Source organism: Lynx rufus, unplaced genomic scaffold (genome assembly GCF_022079265.1).
Source record: "Lynx rufus isolate CCGP_SWC_20201006 ecotype Redwood Valley unplaced genomic scaffold, mLynRuf1.p SCAF_3, whole genome shotgun sequence".
In the NCBI taxonomy this organism is placed as follows: domain Eukaryota; kingdom Metazoa; phylum Chordata; class Mammalia; order Carnivora; family Felidae; genus Lynx; species Lynx rufus.
The window spans coordinates 28,297,301-28,319,368 of NW_025814845.1; the positions used below are offsets into that span (position 1 = coordinate 28,297,301).

Genomic DNA, 22,068 nt, shown 5'->3' on the forward strand with positions numbered 1-22,068 from the left:
GGTCGGAGTTCAGCCAAGTAGCTTCCACCCAGCAGAAGACGACACAAACTAACCACGTGGGAAAACAACAGGTGTCACTGAACCGGCAGGAGCCACGCAAGGGCTTCACGGAGGAAGACTGGCAGAGGCAGAGAGGCAGAGAGATTGATTCTCCTGTGGAGTGTTTGGGTTCACCAATCCCACATTCAAGGCCTCAGGGAAGTTCATCCACTCTACCACCAGCCGCTAACAGCACGGAACCTTTACCGAGTACTTATTTATGTGCCTAGCATTTCTACTCACATTTTTTTTTTTTACTTGGCATGATTCTGAGGCAGGTGTTATTATCAAACCCATCTTAGAAATGAGGACATGTTAAAGAACAAAATATTGAAGTCAAGGTCACTCATCTGGGGAATGGCCAGGATTCGAACCGAGGTCCGCGGCAGGGCCCAAGCTCTGCACCGAAGCTGCTCCTGCTAAGAAAGAGGCAAAAGCGGAAGCCAGCTTGTTCTTAGCTGCACTGAGTTCCTGCACCTTGCTTCTTAGCTCCGGGACCCCAGCTAAGTCAGTTCACTTCCCTGTGCCTCAGTTTCCTCATCCCTAAAACGCAGAGAATAACAGAATTGGTTCTGAGCATGAAATGAGATGAACTCGGGTTTACCCAAGTGACCAGCACAGAGTAAGCGCCTAATGTTTGTTTTTATTGCTGCGATGATTGTTATCCGTGGTAGTCAGTGTAAAGGCCGCGAGCCTCTCCAAGCTTACGTCTCAGCCGGGGATAAAAACCAACACACAGGAAAAGACAGTGAACCACAGGAGCCACACCGGAGGAAGCGGTGTTAAATGTGTGGGACAAAAATCACTGCATAAGGCCTTCAGGTGAGGGAGCGGCTGCCCTAACGGGGCTCCCAAGGCGGCACCGTGGGGCCATGGCCGCTGCAACCCCCACCCTGGCCCAGCAAGCGCTTCTCTTCCTTCCAGGAACAGGAAAAGGAGCATAATTAAACAGAAAGCTACAAAAGTCCTAAACACAGGATTTTCCCATTAGTCACACTTGGGCAGGCAAGGTTCTTGCAACAGAGGCACGTGGCCTGCCTTCTGGGAATACAGGAACCCGGACGCCGAGATGAGTAAAGGTGGAGGATGAGGCCCCGGCCCAGTTGAAATGCTCTGATGTGAAACCACCTCTCATGCGGTGAGAGAAGAAGCAAAGCAAAAGAGGGCCTAAGGGAGAGAAAATAAGATCACTCTGGAAAAGGCAGATGAGGTGAAGTTTAAACAGAAGTAATCAGGAAAACCCTAGACACAGAGAAGCTGAATTTCAAGGGAAGAAATAAACATGAAGGTCACTAGTACGACACTCAAATAAGAACTCTCAAAACAAGTAGCAAGGGTAAGACCCAGAGAAAAATACTATTAATGATAGTCACGTGTTGATGCATACTTTCTATAAATACTGTTCCAAGAACTTTACAGGTATGAACTCATGTAACCCTTACAATAACCCTAGGAAGTAGGTACGATTTGTTTCAACCCCACTTCACAGATATGAAAACTAGAGCACAGAGAGGTCAGGTAACCTGCATCAGGTCACACAGCTAGCAAGTAGCAGACATAATATTTAATCAAGGCAGCCTGGTTCCAGAACACCATTCTCTGTGCTCTAGGGCCTCTGAAGTGTGAGAGTTAACAGTTCTGATGTTCAGTAAAGTTCCACAAAATAGGATTATCCATAGCTCATCTCTGGTTGAGTTAGAGTCTTAAGTAGCAAATCTATGGGTAATTATTCACCTAATTCAAAAATAAATCCAGAATGACAGAATGGTTTTTCCTAGTGAGCCAATCATTGGGAAGGAACGGTGCATTTAAGTTTATTCTCTAAGTCAATCTATTTTTTTTTTTTTGGTATCAAGTACTAACTAAAAAAAAAATCCTGCTGCCATTTATAAGAAGCAAAATCAGAAAGCCATCCTGATCTACATTTAACACTTATAATTGTTGGTTACTCAGAAATCCTAAACCTTCTTTTGACTCTTTCAATTCTTTTATTTTATTTTTTATGTTTATTTATTTTTGAGAGATAGGGAGACAGAGTGTGAGCAGGCGAGGGGCAGAGAGAGAGGGAGACACAGAATCCAAAGCAGGCTCCAGGCTCTGAGTTGTCAGCACAGAGCCTGACGTGGGGCTCGAACTCACGAACCGCGAGATCATGACCTGAGCCGAAGTCGGACCACTTAACCCACTGAGCCACCCAGGCACCACCCCCTTTGACTATTAAAACAATAGAAACAATTTGTGTGAAGGGATCAAATTTGCCATACAAGCTTTTGTCTAGAATAATCTCAGTTGTAAATGAAAAATGTTAAGTGAAAAAAATAAACACAAAGCAGGATTTTGAGCAAATATGATCCCAGTTTTATTGAAGAAAAAGATAGCAAAATGGTAACACTAGTTATCTCTGTGTGGTAAGACTGTAAGTTATTTTAATTTTTAGTGTTTTGTATCTTTTCCTGGTGGAACCTGGGAGTACTTTTTTTTTTCCTACTTACATTTTCTAAAATGTCTTGATGGTAACCAGTACAGTTGTTTGTTTTTTTTTAAACTGAAGATAAAAGGCCAATTAAGAAACCTGCATTACCATTAGGTTCAATAGTCCCTTAGTAAGGAGACTACTTATAACTGCAATCCATAACACTTACACACTAGATATTTCCACAACTAGAGGCAGACACAATGCACCACAGGAGAGGAGGTCAAAGAAGTCCACAGAGTCATGTAACTTCTACTTTATTACACCATAAAACACAATGTAAGTACATAAACAATAAGGCACTGACCTGGCGATTTCTTTTCTTTCCCACTGTTATTTTTTTAATAATTTTTTTAACTTTATTTATTTATTTTGAGACAGGAAGAGTAAGCACAAGTGGGGTGGGAGTAGAGAGAGAAGGAGAAAGAATTCTAAGCAGGCTCTGCACTACCAGCACAGAGCCGATTCGGGGGCTCAAACTCAGGAACCGTCAGATGAAGACCTGAGCTGAAATCAAGAGTCAGATGCTTAACCAACTGAGCCACCCAGGCGCCCCTCCCACTATTATTTTTTTTAATGCCTTTCGAATCCTTATCTAAGAGATTTCTCCAGGCATAATGTTTTAACATTATGAGTTGGTTTTTCCAAAGAGGAAAGATTTGACTTTCACTTTTCCAACAACCAATCCTCCATCACTAACTGTGTGTCCTGCAATTCAATTCAATTTCTGACTCCAACCACATGGAGTTAGTGCAAACCCCACAGGCTTAAGGGCTCTGTCCCACAAGACTGCCCCCACTTCAGCCGCCGGCTGCAAATGGTGTCCCCAGGTTAACCAGTTACAAATTCAAGATTTTTCATGATCTTCTCAGGTTCAACAATTTGCTAGAATAATTCACAGAATTCAGGAAAATTCTAATACTTAGGATTACAGTTCTACTATAAAGGATATAGGATTTAGGAACAAATGAAAGAGATGCATAAGGAAAAGTATGGGGGAGTGGTAAGCTGGTGTGCACAGAGCTCCCACACTTTCTCTAGACACACCACCCTCCCAGCACATCCATGAGTTCTGAGTTTTTATGGAAGTTTCTCACATAGGCATGACCGATTAAGTCACTGCCATTGTTGATTAATTCAATCACCAACCCCTCTCCCTTTCCTGAGATGAGAGGAAGGGACTGAAAGTTCCAACCCTCCAACCCTGTTGTTGGTTCTTCCGGCAACCAGCCCCCATCCGGAAGCTATCTAGACGCCCACCAAGAGCCATTCATCAGCATAAACTCAGGTAAGGGCTAAAGGGCTCATTATGAATAACAAAAGACACTCCTATCTCTGAAAAAATTCTAAGGGTTTTAGGAGCTCTGTGCCAGGAACGGGGGACAAAGACAAATACACATACGTTTTATTATTCCACACTGACTCAAAGTCTAGAGTCCTTACTCATTTACATATCAAGATGCAGCACTGAACAGTGTGGAAAAGATAAACTATTTTGTCAATTCCAGCAAAAGAATTCTTTCTCTTTGTCGTCCCCCTTCCCACTCCCACCCAGGAACTAAGGCACACCACATCCAGCACCTAGGTAACTACTACTTCCATAATGTGTATTCGCCTAATGTATATTAGCACTTCGAAGCAGATTATTTTCCTCTCCCAAAATCAATTTGGTCACATTATTATAAAAAATCAAGGGACATAAGAAAACGGACTTGCCAGAAATGACGGGGAGATGAAGCCCTTAGCCAAGCAGGGTTTCATAAATCACCCCAGTGCTGATCTGCATGTTTTATTTAAAGAGACTGCTCTATACATCGATGGGCCAACACTGCCCTCCTGACCTGGAGAGAAAACAATGAGAACTTGACCAACAATAGGGGGAAAGAAATAGAAATCACAACAGTCTTCTGAAAATAAATGCTTAACGATGAAAAATTCAGAAGTTAAGCAGATTTGCATAATTTCAGAGGATTTACTCGAGCATAAGACAAATACACAATTAGCTAGCTTTTACCATTAATGAACACTTCCTGGCCTTCACACCATCAAGACGGTACACTGATCTTACTTTAGGATTCCAATCTCCCAGCACACCTTAAACTTAGAAAAATTGTTTCTGTGTGTCATATGTATTATATTAAACCTATACACTATGTGTCATATTTCTATTACTTACAAAGGACTACAATATTCGATACTCCTAACCACTCTGAGATGTATAACGAACAGATATTCTCCTTACCCCTGCTCCCCACCCCCACCCCCATCCTCCTTCTCTCTCTCTCTCTCTCTCTCTCTCTCTCTCTCCATCTCTGTCTCTCTAAAGAAGCAACTTAGAAACAACAACAAGAGGGCCTCCTGGGTGGCTCAGTCAGTTAAGCGTCCGACTTCAGCTCAGGTGGTGATCTCGTAGTCTGTGAGTTCGAGCCCGTGTCGGGCTCTGTGCTGACAGCTCAGAGCCTGGAGCCTGCTTCTGAGTCTGTGTCTCCCACGCTCTCTGCCCCTCCCCCACTCATGCTCTGTCTGTCTCACTCTCAAAAATGAATAAATGTTTAAAAAAAAAAAAAAAAACTGCCAAAGAAACCAGAAGAAAGAACAGCAATATCAATTGCTGAAGTACTGGGGCCATGTCTGAAACTGCGGGCTTACTGAGCTCAGCATCTAGGGCTCTGCCATTACATCACAGTGCCTGGGGACTGCCTACACAATAAAGTGCAGAGTTTCAGGAGCTCCAGAGCCTAGCTTCAGCCTCCCCTCCCCCCAGTCTCATCATGTGATTTTCACTGAGGAACCCTGCACTGACTTTTCCTGTCCTACCTCTATACCTTCTCACAGGCTGTTCCTCTTGCTGGACATGCCTCCCCTACACTCCCTTTGAGGTCTACTTATGCCAAGCTTTAGGCATGTTGAAGTCCTTTCCACCTCTCCCAACAGAAGGAAAGTCCCTCTTCTGTGATCCCACGCAGCACTTTGTAGTTCTTGGATTATACCAAACTCATTCTCCATTATTCTACAATGGTTTGCATTCATCGCTTATCACTCCCTTCTCAGTCACAAGTTTGTGGAGGGCAGGAACCAAGTTTGTTTTTCATTTTTCATACCTCCACAACAACTAATAGTATCTCAAATAAGGCCCTTTGTCTTTTAATGAACTGCATGGTGGGAATATCTACACGTTTTACCTGCAAAGACTATTAAGACGCTAACCTGGCAATCAGGCATGTGAAAGAGATTTTACCCTCAAAACTCAGCTTCCTGGGGGCCTGGGTGGCTTAATTGGTGAAGTGTCCGACTTCGGCTCAGGTCATGATGTCATGGTTCGTGGGTTCAAGCCCCATGTCAGGCTCTGTGAGGACAGCTCAGAGCCTGGAGCCTGCTTCGGATTCTGTGTTTCCCCTCCCCCATTTACGTGTGTGCGCGCATGTGTGTGTGCGCGTGCGCGCGCACTCTCTCTCTCAAAAGTAAATAAACATTAAAAAAAAATTAAACAACAACAAAAAAACCAACCCAGCTTCCTGGCTCTATCACCTAGCTTCCAGCAATCTTCAATGCCTCTTTTTTCTACCCATGCTTGTTTTGTGCTTTGCCTTTAGTAGGGGAGGAGGAACTTGGAAAGAAGTGAGGAAGCAGCAAAGGAATTAAGGCTCTACAAGCATATAGTACAAACGTGTAAAGAAAAATGAAGGAATGCCTGTTCATTAGCCATCTGCCACTTTACCAATGCCAGGAAATTCCAGGCTGCTGTTTTTATACTGTAGATAATTCACATGATTGTGTTGGAGACTTCCAGCTATGAAGCGCTGTTAGAACACTGAAAATTGGTGCTATATTGTGAGACAGAAAGCCCAGTGAATTCTTCAAGCTTCCACCCCTTACAGGAATCTCAGAGAACCACGTTATGTTCGTATGTATGCACGGGGGAGGAAGGCATGTTACCGATATTGAAAAGGATTTTTGTTCGTTGTTTTTTTTAAACGCTACCTATCATGTGACATTTTATGCATAGGTTCTTTATAAGTCTTCAACCACTCGGCTAAACTCATCTGGCCAATTAAGAAGGGTAATGGCATAACTGTCTACTGTGTGTCTTTTTAGGAAACCAAAATCCATTTTTCCTTAATATCTCCCTCATGCCAAAACTTTTAAAAAATCATTTTTAAACTTAATGACATGTAAATTGAATTACTCTATTCAAAGAGTCACTCTAAAAGCAAAAGGATGATTCCTAAAGAATTTCTTGGAAAACAGCCCATTTGAGGGGCGCCTGGGTGGCTCAGTCGGTTGGGCATCTGACTTCAGCTCAGGTCATGATTTCACAGTTTGTGAGTTCAAGCCCCACATCAGGCTCTGTGCTGACAGCTCAGAGCCTGGAACCTGCTTCAGATTCTGTGTCTCCCCTCTCTCTCCACTCTCTCCCACTCGCGCTCTCCCTCTATCAAAAATAAACATTTTTAAAAAAAGAAAACAGCCCATTTCCCACTAAAAGTAAAATCTATATTCAACTTATGATGCCTTTGTTTCCTCTGTAAGTAGATGGACTTCCAGTGAAAAAGCTAAAAAAAAAGAAAAGAAAAGAAAAGATTAAATACAAAACCTTCCTTTTACCTGTGGTCCTGAGCATGCAGCACATGCAATTTCACATAATGACAAAGGACATTTGTGAGCAAGGAACATCCATCTAGCAGTGGCTTCTCCTCATCTGTGCCGTGAGCGGGAGACACATCTCACTTCTCTCTCCATCTCGGTGACTCCTCAGTAAATCTCAAATCTCCATTTACTCATCTCTGCGAAACAGAGAAGACGGCAGCCTGCTCCCCAGACTGGTGGCAAGAATCTGGTCCAGCAGTGAAATATCTGAGCATGTCTTCTATGCTCAAGGAGCTCCGGTCAGAGAAACACAGCGAAAACAACTGCTTATAATTTAATGTCCAATAACATGGAATGGATGCAACGTGTGTTCATGGACTCTCGTGTCTACTGACAGGACGGAACATCAGTGTGAAAACCCGGGAAAGGTTCCTGAGGAGTATTACCCTTGATCTCGGCTTGAAGGACAGGTGGAGAACAAGATTTGGACAGCGCACCAAGCGTACCCCCAGCGCACCAAGAGGGGGGGGATCTCCTGGTTAAGAGAAACACAGCCCCCTAGCTCTTCCACCTCCTACCTCCCCACTCACAAGTGATACTCCAGCAGCATCACCTGGGAAATGTGTTGGGAAACAAATTCTCCAGCTCCTTCCCACATCTGCTGACGCGCACACTCTGGGGTGGGGCCCGGTGACCCACCTGTGTTTGAACCGGACCTCTCACCCCCTCTCTTCCGTGACCACTAGTTCTCTTCACCTCACCGACACCAACATTTTTACAAGTATAAGCTTAAGCTTCATTTCCTTGCTCAAGGAAAGTCTGGCTCAACCTGTACTGGCCTCTCATCCCACCCCCAGCCCCAGGTTAGGTACTCGGGCTGGAGCCATACTTACTAAGGACACTTTATCGTGACTGCCTGTTTCATTATCTTTCCTGATAAGCTGCTAGCTCCGGAAAGGCGCCCACTGAGCCTCGTTTGTTCACATCACTTTATCCCCAGTTCCTCCCAAGCCAGAAGGCCCTCCTTGACCAACATTTGCTGAATTAAGAAACCTAGCAGGGAATTAACTCGTGAAACAAAGGTATTAAGGAAAGATATAAAGTACCATGGAACATGATAGATAGACATTAATAGATGCATTTGAAGTACTGGTTGTAGAGACACAACCGAATTCAGTTTACCTCTGAAAAGAGTTTCACGAATGGATTCGGGTTTTGAAAACTTTCGCTCTGAAAATTTTCACTAACCCTTCCAAACATATCAATGTCCTACCATACTCGTCTGATAAAGCAGGACTTAACTACTTTTGTTGCCATTCTTTTTTTTCTCAATGACCAGATTTTTCCACCTCAGGTTTTTGGAACAATGTGGCCCATTGAGGCTGACAGACAAAACAGCCTCTTATTAATTCAAGAAGGGACAGTGCGGGGAGACAACAGCTAATATTTGTGGGTGAATACTGGAAAGCCTAACCCTTCACTTTATTGTAAACAAAAAGCCTTGGGCTGAGTCAGAACACCTGGATTCCAACTCTGGCTTCCTTCCTTCCAGTATTTAAGTATCTGCTCTGTTAGAGGTCCTGTGCTTGGATCTTAGCCGGGGACAGCGACCAAGACACGAACACAGGCCCTCCCCTCACCAAACCTAATGGTCTGCTCCTCCACTACAGGCTAAGGCTGTTCCTGACTCCCACAGGCCACTGAACTTCCGAGGGCTCAGTTTCCCCATCTGCAAAGAGAGGCGTTAGTTACAAGATGACCACCAAAGTCCCCTCTGACTCTAAAATTGCACGACTAAGAACACCACAATCCCTTCATGAGTCAGTGAGCCAAGTCATGCTTCTTAAGTCCTGCTCACCCAGATCCAGAGAGTTGGGAAACCAGAATCTGGAGCCTGAGGACCAAGGGCAAATGTGGACCAAGGAGCCTTGCCAGAAGCAGCAGAGCCAGGGTCACTGCATGGAAAGCCAGCTTTAATGCAATGGGAAGAGTCCTAGACCCAGGAAAGGAACCCGCTTTGGCCCTGCCTAGGCCAACTCAGTGTCCCCAACTGCTAAATAAGCTCTGAGGAGATGGTCAAGGTCCCTTCCAGCCCTAATGCTACAGGATTCTACCTTCTCATTCCAGTATGTTTTTCCCGGCACTACCAAGCAACAAGTCTATTCTGAGGCTATTTAACCGATAGAGCATCAGATCCCACAAGTTAAGGGCTAGGTCCTACAAGAATGTCCCTCCCCCTACCTTGGATGCCAATTCCAAGTCCAGGTTGTCACCTTGTGCTTCTGACCCACAGGCTATAAATCGGAGGTTCTCACACCCTCCTGCTTGGGTGTGATTAATCTGCTAAAGCAGCTAACAACACTAAGAAATATTTCACTTCCTAGATCACCGGTTTATTATAAAAGATATAACTCAGGAACAACCAGATAGGAAAGACGCCTACGGTAAGGTATAGTGAAAGCACGCAAAGCTCCCATGCTCTCTGGGTGCGCTATTCTCCGCATATCTCCAGGCAATTCACAAACCCAGAAGCTCATCAAGTCTTGTTCAACAGTTTGGGGTTTGTTGTTGTTGTTTTTTTTAAAGTTTATCTATTTGTTTTGAGAGAGAGGGAGAGGGAGAGAGACAGAGAGAGGGAGTGGGGAGGGGCAGAGAGAGGGAATCCCAAGCAGGCTATGTGCTGTCAGTGCAGAGCCCAACACTGGGCTCGAACTCACGAACCCTGAGACCATGACCTGAGCCAAAATCAAGAGTCAGACTCTTAGCCAACTGAGCCACCCAGGTGCCCCCAAAAGTTTTTTAAAGCATTTAATCAGAAGCTTTCCCCCTAACTCTTCCCCTTCCCAGAAATTGGTGGGTGAGGTTGAAAGTCCCAATCCTCAATCACAAGGTCTTTCAGATGACCAGCCCCATCCTGAGGCTATCTAGGGTACCACACTAAGTCACCTACCTAGCATTCACAAGAGCATTCACATTCGCTCCAAGGGGCTTATAATGAATGACAAAAGACATTCCTACTATTTAGGAACTCCTAAGGGCTTGAGGAGCTTTGTGCCAGGAACTGGGGCAAGGACTAAATATTTTCTTATTTACCCATATCCATGGGGCACTTGGGTGACTCAGTCGGTTAAGTGTCCAACTCTTCATTTTGGCACAGGCCGTGATCTCAGGTTTCATGGTTTCGTTCCTTTTTTCTTTCCCTCCTTCCTTGCCTAATATTGGTAGCTAAAGGCTCAGCCCCACATCTCCCCTGTGTCCCAAAAGAACTCCCCACCAAGCCCACTGGCCCCTACTCCTCCTCCTCCCCTGGGGCCTCAAGCACTGCCCACCCCTGCCTCCTCAACCCCTACCCCTGCCATTACACAACCAGCCTCATCAGGAGCTAGGAGATGCCTCGGGCAATGGCAGAGGACCTGAAAGGCAAATTCTATAGCACTTGGAAACTTTGTCCCACCCGACAGCTGTGATGGGTTAATATTTGGTTCAGGACAAAATAACAATAATATACTCTTTCAGTATTTACTATGTGCCAAACACTGTCCAATGAACTCTCCTGTTTTAGCTCATATAATAGTCACAGCAACCCCAGGAGGCAACTCTGCCATATTTTCTCCATGATACAGATGAGGAAAGTAGTTCAAAGCCTTCTTTCCCTCAGTACAATGGCACTTTACTTAATGGCTGGAATGCATATACACCGGAATGGGACGAGGAGAGTCGGTACAGTGGGCGACTGCCTAGAATCCTGGGCTGAGCAAAGACAAGAGGGTGGAGGCCTTGGGGTATTGATTGCTAAGGAGCAATAGAAAACCAGTTCCCGAGTTCAACAGAGTTTGGCAAAAGGATTCTCAAGGTGAGCTGACTGGCACAGGATGGCACAGAAACAGTCTGCCTGGGGTATCTGCCACGCTCTATCCATCCCTCCCTCCCCACAAAGTCCCCTGGGTAGATTCTGGTTGTTTTCTTTTTCCTCCATTACAAAGAGATCCATTTGCTCTCCATGGCAGAGGAGAGCAGAAGAGAAATTGAGCCCAACTTCTCCATAAAGCTCCCATTATAATGGGCATCCATCCCCAAAGCCACCTGAAAGAAACAAAACCTCAGCTTTTCCCAGGTATCTTCATTTTATTAGATTCCACACTAGAATACCAAAGAAGTGCTTCTTTTTGTGAAGTGCCACTTGTTTGAGGAGTTATTTCTCTCCATAGGATATTTGACTATTTTTTTTTAATTTTTTTCAACGTTTTTTATTTATTTTTGGGACAGAGAGAGACAGAGCATGAACAGGGGAGGGGCAGAGAGAGAGGGAGACACAGAATCGGAAACAGGCTCCAGGCTCTGAGCCATCAGCCCAGAGCCCGACGCGGGGCTCGAACTCACGGACCGCGAGATCGTGACCTGGCTGAAGTCGGACGCTTAACCGACTGCGCCACCCAGGCGCCCCTTGACTATTTTAAGCAGTTTTACGTTTGGCTGCCCACAGACAAGAACAAATGAGTCATGGCGGAAGAAGTGCAGGACCATAATCCTTTATCTGAAAACCTGGAGGTCAGCTGTGCCTCGAAATTCAGACTTTGTCGTTCTAGAAAGGTAATGCAATGCATTTAGCACACAATATGTAACATTCAGAAATCAAATTCATTGAGATTACTGCAGCAAAATTTAACAATCTTCAAACGAAGTGAGATAAATATACACTATAGAATCTCACAGTGCTTCAGGTGAGGTTTTACTGCCAATGGAGTATGCAAAAAAGCCTCAAAAAACTTCTGGTTTTCAGAGCTTTTCAGACCTCAGAATTGTCCAGAAAGGATGACAGCCGTATGCAAATGACTCAAATAGCAGAAGAAACAGTCAACCTGCCAGTAATCAAAGACATCCGAATTAAAACAATCAAGATACCAATATCTGCCTTACAAATTAGCAAATGTGTTTTGCAGAGAAAATGCCAACAGTGTGAAAAGTGAGTCTTTCCACCACTGCTGTGAAAAGTAAACTGGGACAATCTTCAGATCACTAATACTTGGGTCATCAATGGCCTCAAAAACATGAACACTTTTGACACCAACACTGCCTTTCCAAGAATCCATTTTCTGTGGAAGTCATCGATATCCAGACAAAGCGTTACACATACATGTTCACTGAAACCATTCATATGAAAATTCAAATCCACTTAACAATAATCAGTAATAACTGTAATCTTCTAAAACGGAGGCACACTGAGGTGAAAATCAGTGAATCCATATAATAAACTACCATGCAGCTATTCTTTGAGTAGGTAGGGAAATGAGAAACCTTCATGTATAACATTAAATGAAAAATGCAGGATACAAAATTATATTTGCATTATGATCCTACCCAAGTGAAAAATAGAGAGAGGTCTAGGAGGAAATACACTAACAGTGGCAAGTACCTTGGAGTGATGAGATCAAAAGGTGATTCTTTCCCCTTCCCTCCAAACTTTAAATACTTGGGAGAATTGGGACGCCTGAATGGCTCAGTTGATTGAGCATCTGACTTCAGCTCAGGTCATGATCTCACGGCGTGTTGAGTTTGAGCCCAGCATCCGGCTCTGTACTGACAGCTCAGAGCCTAGAGCCTGTTTCAGATTCTGTCTCTCTCTCTCTGCCCCTCCCCCATTCATGCTCTGTCTCTCTCTCTCTCTCAAGAATAAATAAACATTAAAAAAAAAAAAAAACTTTAAATACTGGGGAGAATTTTCTGAAACGGAAATGGGAAAAGAAGGCCTGTCTACATAACTCCCAGTCAATGGCAGCAAATTCATGAATCTAAGGTATTGTCACTCTGGGCTTTCATAAATGTACAATGAATCTATCTTCGCAAAACCATCACTACCTCCAGAATGAAAACCTAATAGTACATGTGGTCTACATTTATTAAATAACTTGGCTAAATTATAAGTTCAGCCTAATGGACACTTTGGGGAAGAAACACAGAAAAAAATCACACATAGGATAAAAGAGATATGCCATTTTACCCTTGCAAAGACTTTTCAGAGACAACAACTCATTTGATCCTCACTGGCAGCCGGTAAGGCAGACAAAGGTATGAGCTGGCCACACACCCATTTTACAGGTAAGAACATGGAGTTCTAGACAGAGCAGAGGCTCTTCCTGACTTCAATTGCAGGGCTATGTCAGAGCCTGGGGCTCTTTCCGCTGTATCTTGCCATTACCCTATCACTTAGTGATTCTTTACAAATATCTTAGAATAAAAAAGAAATTTCTCACTTGAAAGAAAGAAAAGAAAGAAATGATTTACTAATAATAAGAATAGGCTTCAGAATTGAAGAGATCTGACTCAAGGTCAAAACCCAGCTCACACATTTGAGTGACTTTTTCAAGTTAACTTCTCAGATACTCAATTTTCTCACCTATAAATACAGAAATAAAATTACACAGCTGACAATGTGTTGTAAAAATTAAGTGATCTGAGTACTCAGACCAGAACCTGCCACAAAACAGGTATAACAAACACCGCATTCCTTCCTCCGAAAAAGAGTGAGGCGTCTCCAATGAACCAACTCCAAATTCCAATTTTAGTCATTGTTGGCACACCAGACTCATTATTCTGCCTGCTATCAGGAGCCCACCAAATCTTTACCAATTACTGAAGTGCTCTCGAAAATCATTAGAAACCACCCAACATAATAGTTTTAACCAATGACAATTTAAATCATTTTTTGTCAGTTTTAAATAGTTTCTCCTTTGTCCTAATACATAAGTAAACTTCAGCATCAGAGCCAAATTCTTTAAAAAGTAACAATGAAATTGTTGTTTCTATTGCCTGGGGCTTTGGCCTGACTCATTTGAACTCAACTACTGAAACTCCCAAATCATCTGTTTGATTAATTTCTTTTAGCAGGGTAAAGGCAGGAGAGGGAGAATGGCAGGCACTTCTCAAATTTTTCATTTCCTCTTGAAATTAGATTTGGGCATGGAAGCCCACGCTCCAAGACTGCTTTTTCAAAACAGTCTGTCCACTGATTAAGTATTATGTGCATACACAGCTCGGTAGCTACCTGGCCAAAGGAGAACCCAGAATTTAATAAAGCTTATCTTTAGCATCAAATGAGAAGTCAGGAGGCTGGATGGAAGCACACAAAACCCAAGGAGAGTGCCCTTCTCATTTCACTAGCCCTGGAACCTTTTCCACCCACTCCTTCCTAGAAGGCCATGCCCATTATCTGGTAGAGAAACTAATAAGCCCAAAGGTTGAGTAACCAGAGACCTTAAGGACATAAATAAGCCAAGATGTGGAAAATCATCCCTTCTGGTGCTTGTGGTATATAGTTTCAAACGCTGCTTCTAAGAGACAGAAGTTTAATGAGATTCTTCTACTAGGCAAGAAGAGAAAGAGACAATGTCACTACCCACTGTGAAGTTACCTGTCCTTCTTTTCTCTGCTTCCCAATTTCTGCTAACCACATGCTTACAATTTTACGATGTCCTACACTCCCTATCTTAGAATCTCAACAAGCCTGCTGAGGTTGATTTCTGTTCTATTTTCTCTCCAGGGACAAGTGGGGTACAGTAGAGAGGATGGACTCTGGAATTAGGCAGGCTAGTGTTGTCAAAGATCCATATAAAGATACATAGACACACACACACACCTCCTAGTGGTTCTGCTCCTCTGACTGAATGCTGATACATCAGTTACGTGACTGAAACAATGATTTAACTGCTCTGGGCCTCAGTTACCTCACCGTAAATAAGAACTTCATAGAGTTATGAGAAATAAGCGTGCAAAATGCATATGAAGTACCCGAGTCAAAGCCTGGCATATAGCAAGCACTCGACATTACTTCGTAGCTCTTTCTCCTTACCTTCCTAAAACATTCCCTACAAACAATACTGTCTTAGATCCCAAGAGGACCAGATGTTAGCTGGTCAGGACATCATTTCTTCATATAGGCCTCAAGTCACACTGGCACATTGGTACTCTGTACTCTTTCCTTTTTAGATATTTCATTCTTTTTTTAAATTTTTTAATGTTTATTTATTTTTCAAGAGAGAGTGCAAGCAGGGGAAAGGCAGAGAGAGAGACAGAGACACAGAATCTGAAGCAGCCTCCAGGCTCTGAGCTGTCAGCAGAGAGCCCGATGCGGGGCTCAAACTCAAAAACCCTGAGATCATGGCCTGAACCAAAGACAGATGCTTAACGGACTGAGCCACCCAGGCACCTCTAGATATTTCATTCTTCTTAAATATTAAACTTCCATTAAAATGTTGCTACACAATTACATGAGAACTTTTTTCATCACCTTCCAGACCTGAGAGCTGAGCATTGCTCAGAGATCCATCGAAACCCAAACTTACTCCAGGAATAGACTTCCCCAGCTGATGGCTGATTACATGCATACATGCTGAAGTTTTAACAATTTTACTCCCAGGTTAAGCTATTCAAATTCTGGGCCAACTGACTCTAGCTCTCTAAGTTTCTGTCTATGACCCCAAGTCCAATTTGAACCTGATTATGCACCTATTCATTCTCAGCAATGAAACCCAGGGTGAAAACGAAAATCTCTCATCCAATAATACATGTCACTAGCTGTCATTTCCCCGGGGGGGGGGGATGACTGAAGGAAATACAGGTCTGCTAATAAAGGCTCAGGAGACATATTTGCCATCCTGTTCCCTTCTTAACATGATCTGTGTTCTACAAAAAAGTGAAGACCAAAGTGATAAGCCAGTTTACAAGCTGTAAGCGTTTGGAATCTTCTCAGGAGTAAAGAGCAGTGTACGTGTTTTCATGGAGGAGAGTTACGGTTGGAAGGCTTCCAGATGCTTATTATTTGGATGTGAAAAGAAGCTGCTCAAGCTTGGAAGAGCTTGCTGACGTAAGATTCCAGGCTGTGGTAACCCCAGACGGCCACGAAGAGATATATTTATTAGTGTTTTTTTAACTACTGCTCTAAAGTGACAACTAAGAGGGAAACCGGTGGCAAGGGATCCCTGGGGTCTATAGCCATAAAAACAAAAGAGCGTGAGACCTGACTTCCATAAAAGTTACACCTCCTTTTAGATTTCAATTAAAAACTCCTGCTCCAAATTCGTCATTGGGGACACACTTTACGGTCTCTGCTGGTGGCTTCCTGCTCTGACCACAGAAGGTTCCTTTTGTGGTGACAGGAATTGACTCAAAAAAGAAAAAAAAATGTAAGTTTACAAATGAGCCTTCCCTTTTTCCAAGACTGATTTGTCCAGGATATGTGGGTAAGACATCTGAAATCCCCAACCTGTTACAAGAATCCATCAACCACTACAATTAATGAAAACTTGGAAAGGAAAGAAGTGGAACTCCCCAAGGTCTTAAAATATAAAACAAAGGTGGGCGGGGGGAGGCGACGACCGCGCACCCGGCCCCTTGTGTCACGATCTTCCGCTCGCGGGGCCTTTGAGGACAAGCGCCTAAGGAAAGGGGTCCGCGGGGCTCGAAGGTGCTCAGCCCGGCCAGAAGCGCACCCGAAGAAGCTAGGCCAGCTCCCTACACCCAGGACAGCTCAGAGGGGCGCGCCAGGGGTAACAGGTCCTCAGAGGAGCCGGCGAGCGGAGGGAAGGCGAGTCCCGGGCAGGCGGGAAGGGAGGGACGGGAGCCGTCGCCCCGCGCCGCACCCGGCCCGGGCCACCCTCCAACAGCCAGATGTTCAGTGTCGGGATCCCGCGGCGGTGCCAGGGCGAGGGCAGCTCGGGGTGCTGCCGGGCTGCCGTCCGGACCCCTCGCCTCCTCCCGAGCGCCCAGGCCCCGGCGGGGCACTCACCCGGGGCCACTAGCGGCGAACTCATGGCGCCTCCCACGAAGACAGCGGCGGCCAGGACCGCGGACCCCAAGAGTTCCCGTGGGGCCATCGCCGCGTTCCTCCGCCTTCCTTCCCCGGGGCGCCGCGTCCGGGGCTCCTGCAGGCAGTGCTGCTAGACAGCCGGCGGCTGACGGGGGAGCAGGACTCTGCCCCCGCGCGCTGTAAGCCCCGCCCCGTCAAGCGCCCTCCTCTCCGGCCCCACCCACCCGGCTCGGCCAGGCCTCACCCCGCCAAACCCGGGGCTCCTCCCTGGTCCCCACCCACGGCAGCCTGGCCCCGCCTCCGCCCGCGGCGCCTGCTTCCTCTCTAATTTCAACCGCGGCCTGGGCCGCCGGGATAAGGCTGTGACCCCGCCCCTCCTGCCCCGCCCACCACGGCTCGACCACGCCTCCATCCGCCGGTTTCCCCCCCCCCCGGCCACGCCCACCTCTGCCCGGTCCCACCTCTTCTCGCGGCGCCCGCTTGGTTTCCCAGTCTGGCTTCAGCGCAGACGTGGGGATTGAGCGGGAGCCGGGCGCGCGGGCAGGGTCTCCGCGGTTCATCCTTCCCCGCGCAGAGAGCAGGCGGGCATAAGAAGAGGAAGAGGGAGAGCTGGACAGGAAGCTCTAGACGGGCTGACTTGGCCATCATCGAAGTGGGCACGATCTTAATTCTTTGTTGGCATTTCTATCCAACTGGCTTTCCCCTCCGTGACTGGTCCGGAGAGGGGCGCTGCACGTGAAGTTCCACAGTGGAACTTGAAGAGAAAAGGCCATACATTTAAATTTCTTCCTATCTCTGCTTCCATTTAAACTGTTTCTACATACCTCTACATGCGGGAATTGCAGAAGTGGAATCATCACATGCATTGCATTGATTAGCCTAGAGCCCTTCTGAGTACTTCCCTGCTTACTGCACTGTAGAGACTCCTGAAGCAACACGGTCAGCCCTTTTTTAATCGTGTGCCCACATTGCACCTTGCAAATAGTTTAACGAAATAGCTCTTTAAGTGCCTAGTCACTTATGATCTTGTATGCTCACTTAAGCTCTGTGAGGTGAGTAGTATTCCCATTTCACAGGCCCTTGAGTAAACCCACCGGCCAGTGTGATAAACTGGAATTAACTTGTCTTCATTGTGTTTGCTCACTGCTATGCCCTCAGTGCCCAGCTCAATGACAGTACACATTAAGTAAAAGGTCAAAAGTGGTTTTGAAATTGAATCATCACATGCATTTCATTGATTAGCCTAGAGCCTTTCTGAGTAGTTCCCTCTTTACTGCGCTTTAGACACTCCTGAAGCAACACAGTCAGCCCTTCAGCAATGCTCAAGATCACAGGCATCATGAGGCAGGTGAGGGCTGGGGCTTTTCACAGAATGAGGCTCTTCCTTGGCTTGACTAGCATCCTCCAATTTTCAAAAAAGGACTTTTTATCTTCTTGTTAAGTCCTCGGAACAGTCTACTATAGACTCTTATCTGTAAATCTATTTTGGCAGGAATCCCCAGCAACAGAAGCTCAGACCACTACAGATAGCTGGGACTGGAGGATGGGAGTCGCTGTCCTCTGAAGCCAAGGGCAGGCACTATGTGTCCTGTGCACAGTTGCAGACACATCCTGCAGTCAGGCGGGTGAAGCAGTTTTATACTACCCTAAAAACTGAGAATGGCTGCAGAGGAAAAAGTTCTGTGTAGGTTTCTAACAACAATAAAAAAAAGAGTCCTAAGCCTGGAAATTAAACTGCAAACTATCAGTTGTAGCCAGAAACAGCTATATAATTTGCAGAGCCTAGTGTAAAATGAAAATCCAGGTCCTTTTGTTCAAAAATTATTAAGAATTCCAAGGTGGCCGGGTACCTGAGTGGCTCAGTAGGTTCAGCCTCCAACTCTTGATTTTGGCTCAGGTCATGATCTCATGGTTTGTGAGATCCAGCCCCGCACCGGGCTCTGCATGGACAGCGAGGAGCCTGCCTGGGATTCTCTATCTCCCTCTTTCACTGCCCCTTCTCCACTCACGCTCTCTCTCAAAATAAATAAATAAACATTAAAAAAAAAAAAGACTTTTACAATGGCAATAGCAGAGCATTAAATCAATTATGGAGCCCTTCTAAGCATGCAGACCTGTGTAAAGGTTGTACGTCCATAAAGCCAGCTCTGGTTTTGGCACTTAGAATGCAGCAAAATGCTTGAACCAAGATATCTATGCAAAATGCAAAATATCATTTGAGGGGTACTGCGTGGCTCAGTCGGTTAGGCGTCTGACTTCAGCTCAGGTCATGATCTCACAGTTCATGGGTTCAAGCCCTGCATCGGGCTTGCTGCTGTCATCCCAGAGCCCACTTCAGATCCTCTGTCCCCCTCTCTCTCTGCCCCTCCCCTGCTTCCTCTCTCTCTCTGTGTGTCTCAAAAGTAAATTAAAGAAAATTTTTAAATAAAAAAATATCACTTGAAAAATGAATAATGTTTCACTCTTTTTCCATATATTGAATTTACTATTAAAAAGACAGGACCATTTTTTTTAAAGTAATCTCTATACCCTACTTGGGGCTCAAACCCACAACCCCAAAATCAAGAGTTATACGCACCACCAACTGAACCAACCAGGGTCCCCAAGACAGGACCATTTTAAACAACATATTTGAGTTGGATGTCTGCTCATGGCTCTCCAGAAGTAAAAATACAACACTGTAATTAAAGCTGGAGAAAACCTTAGTAACCATCTACTAAGCCCCTTACTTTAGAGATGAGAGATAGTTAAGTGGCTTGCCAGATACCTCATACCTCGTATGAGCCAGGGTTGGAAACCAAGGCTCTGAAATTTCCCTTCTCAGATGTTTTGGTAACACTTAGCTGCTTGACAGTCTCAATAGAGACCTTACTGTCACATAACCCCATATGTGTGCATTTGCACATCTCATTGAAGGGAAGAAGGGAAGGAGAAAGGGATGAAGGGAGGGAGGGAAGAAGGAGGGAGAGAAAATCAAGTTTAAATTATTCTCCGGGTACACTACAGATTTGCCTGCACGATTTAAAAAGCACCACAAACACATCTAAAAGCCATCACTTGTTTTATTTTAAACATGAAGACTCCAATATGATGGAAGTTCTCTTTCATATTAGGAAGGGGATGTTACGTTTCTCCTGGAGAAATAAAAATAAAAATAGTCTCATGACTAGTGATCTTCCCTTTTTTTTTCAGAAATAAAATTAAAAGATAGTAGGTAAAAATGGTTATAACAATAGCATTCATTACTTCATCCCTTAGATTTAACCCCATCCCATGGTGAGGGTTTCCGTCACCAAATCCTCACAAATTTTTATTTTAAGAAGTATTGTTACTGACTTTCCCTTCAAAGCTGAGAAGACTAGCCTTTGAGGATTAAGGAATCTACCCAAGTCACACAGCCTCTCCATGGTGTCACTGGGACTCAAATCAGGATCAGCTCACTGCAGGCCTGCACTTGAACTTCTGCCTATACTGCTCTGCCTCTGAAATGCAGAATACTAGCCAAGCAGCTCCCCTTTTCCAATGTGAAGTCTTATTCTGTCTTTGCATGCTTACCCTAGCCTTCTTGAGCTCCACGTCAACAATTACGTGCTCTTTTCTTCAAGGAGAATATTTGTTTATAGGGATAGATTATAAACAAGAGTTTGGAGGAATCAAATTTACAAACTTATGCAATGTGCTGTCCTGTTTTTTGTTGGGTTTTGTTTTGTTTTGTTTCCAGTGTCTCTGCAAGAATTCAGTTAATCATTCCCCTTAGCAGAAACCTTTCCTGTTTTCCTAAAGTGGTCATTTTCATCACCATCATTTAAATGCGTAAGACTCAGTTGGCTGGTATTTACTTTAATTAATGTTGAAAACACTTCCGCAGAAGATCTCTGTAGAATTTATTCTCCCTGTGATTTAGATGTAGTCATCTTCCCTTTTGAGACGTTATATCTAGGAGAAAAGCTTACAATTTTACATATATATACATATATGTGTGTGTGTATATGTATATATGTACATATATACATATATATACATATATACATATATGTATACATATACATATACATATGCACATACATACATATACATATATATGTATATATATGTATATATATATGTATATACACACACACACACACACACATATATATACATAGCAGGGGAATAAAATGATATTTTATAAAACCTACAGTTATTTTGGTCTGATAGCAAGTATATACCATGTTCCTAGTACTGGGCTGAGGGTAGGCAGTTGGAAGGGAGAGTCACTGCACATTTAATAAAACATCCTAACCTTACTTAAAGAAACTCTTCAGGGCGCCTGGATGGCTCAGTCGGTTGAGCGTCCAACTTCGGCTCAGGTCAGGGTCTAGCAGCTCTGTGAGTTCGAGCCCTGCGTCGGGCTCTGTGCTGGCAGCTCAGAGCCCGGAGCCTGCTTCGGATTCTGTGTCTCCCTCTTTCTGCCCCTTCCCCACTCATGCTCTGTCTCTCTCTGTCTCTCAAAAATGAATAAACATTAAAAAAAAAATTTTTTTTAAAGAAAAAAGAAACTTCACTATACCTGGAAAAAAGGAAACAACAGCATGGCAGAGTGGAAATGGTCAAAGGTTTGGGGGAGAGTGTAGAGTCCCTTTCAGTCCCTAGAGTGACTTTCAGCAGCTTCTCTTTGGTTAGTCTTCTTACCCATAAAATTCAGGGGGGTGATAGGCTGGTTCCTGAAGGTTGCCATCCATCCCGAAGACTCTATGCCATAATAAGTAATCAACTGATAGGTTGCAGGGTGCCAAAGTCAGGCTAGACTGAAGCGTTTCTCAAAATTATGAAAACATTATGGGCCAGATAATTCTTCGTTGGGTGGCTGTTTTGAATATTGTAGGATATTTAGCGGCATCCTCTGCCTCTACGAACTAAATGCCAGAAGAACTCTTCCCTCCAAAACCCTGAGTTGTGAAGACCCAGAATATCTCCAGATAGTGCCAAATGTTTCCTGGGGGACAAAATCACCCCTGGTTGAGAACCACTAGGCTAGAGAAAAATTCCAAGAAGACCAAAAGGATTGCAGCCGGAAGCTCTGAGCAAGGCTTCGCAGAGAAGGAACAATTCGGGCTGAGTCCTGGGGATTATCGCAGAGGTGAGGGAAGTGTATGAGCAAGTGCTCTGTGAGAGAATTTGCATGGTG

At 44.6% G+C, this 22,068-nt stretch overlaps 1 protein-coding gene across 2 annotated transcripts in view; it reads right to left on the reverse strand.

Moving 5' to 3' along the window:
• The window catches only part of RELL1 (RELT like 1), a 69,655-nt gene extending 52,636 nt beyond the window's left edge, over positions 1 to 17,019 (reverse strand). The window contains exon 1 of one of the 2 annotated variants that reach the window (XM_047092424.1): positions 16,881 to 17,019. In XM_047092424.1, the coding sequence (XP_046948380.1) occupies positions 16,881 to 16,968 (88 nt within the window). In that variant the 5' untranslated portion in view covers positions 16,969 to 17,019. Of the gene's footprint in view, positions 1 to 7,117; positions 9,708 to 16,880 lie in introns of those variants that run through there. The other variant, XM_047092425.1, reaches the window with a different exon arrangement.
• Between the last annotated feature and the right edge of the window lie 5,049 nt (positions 17,020 to 22,068).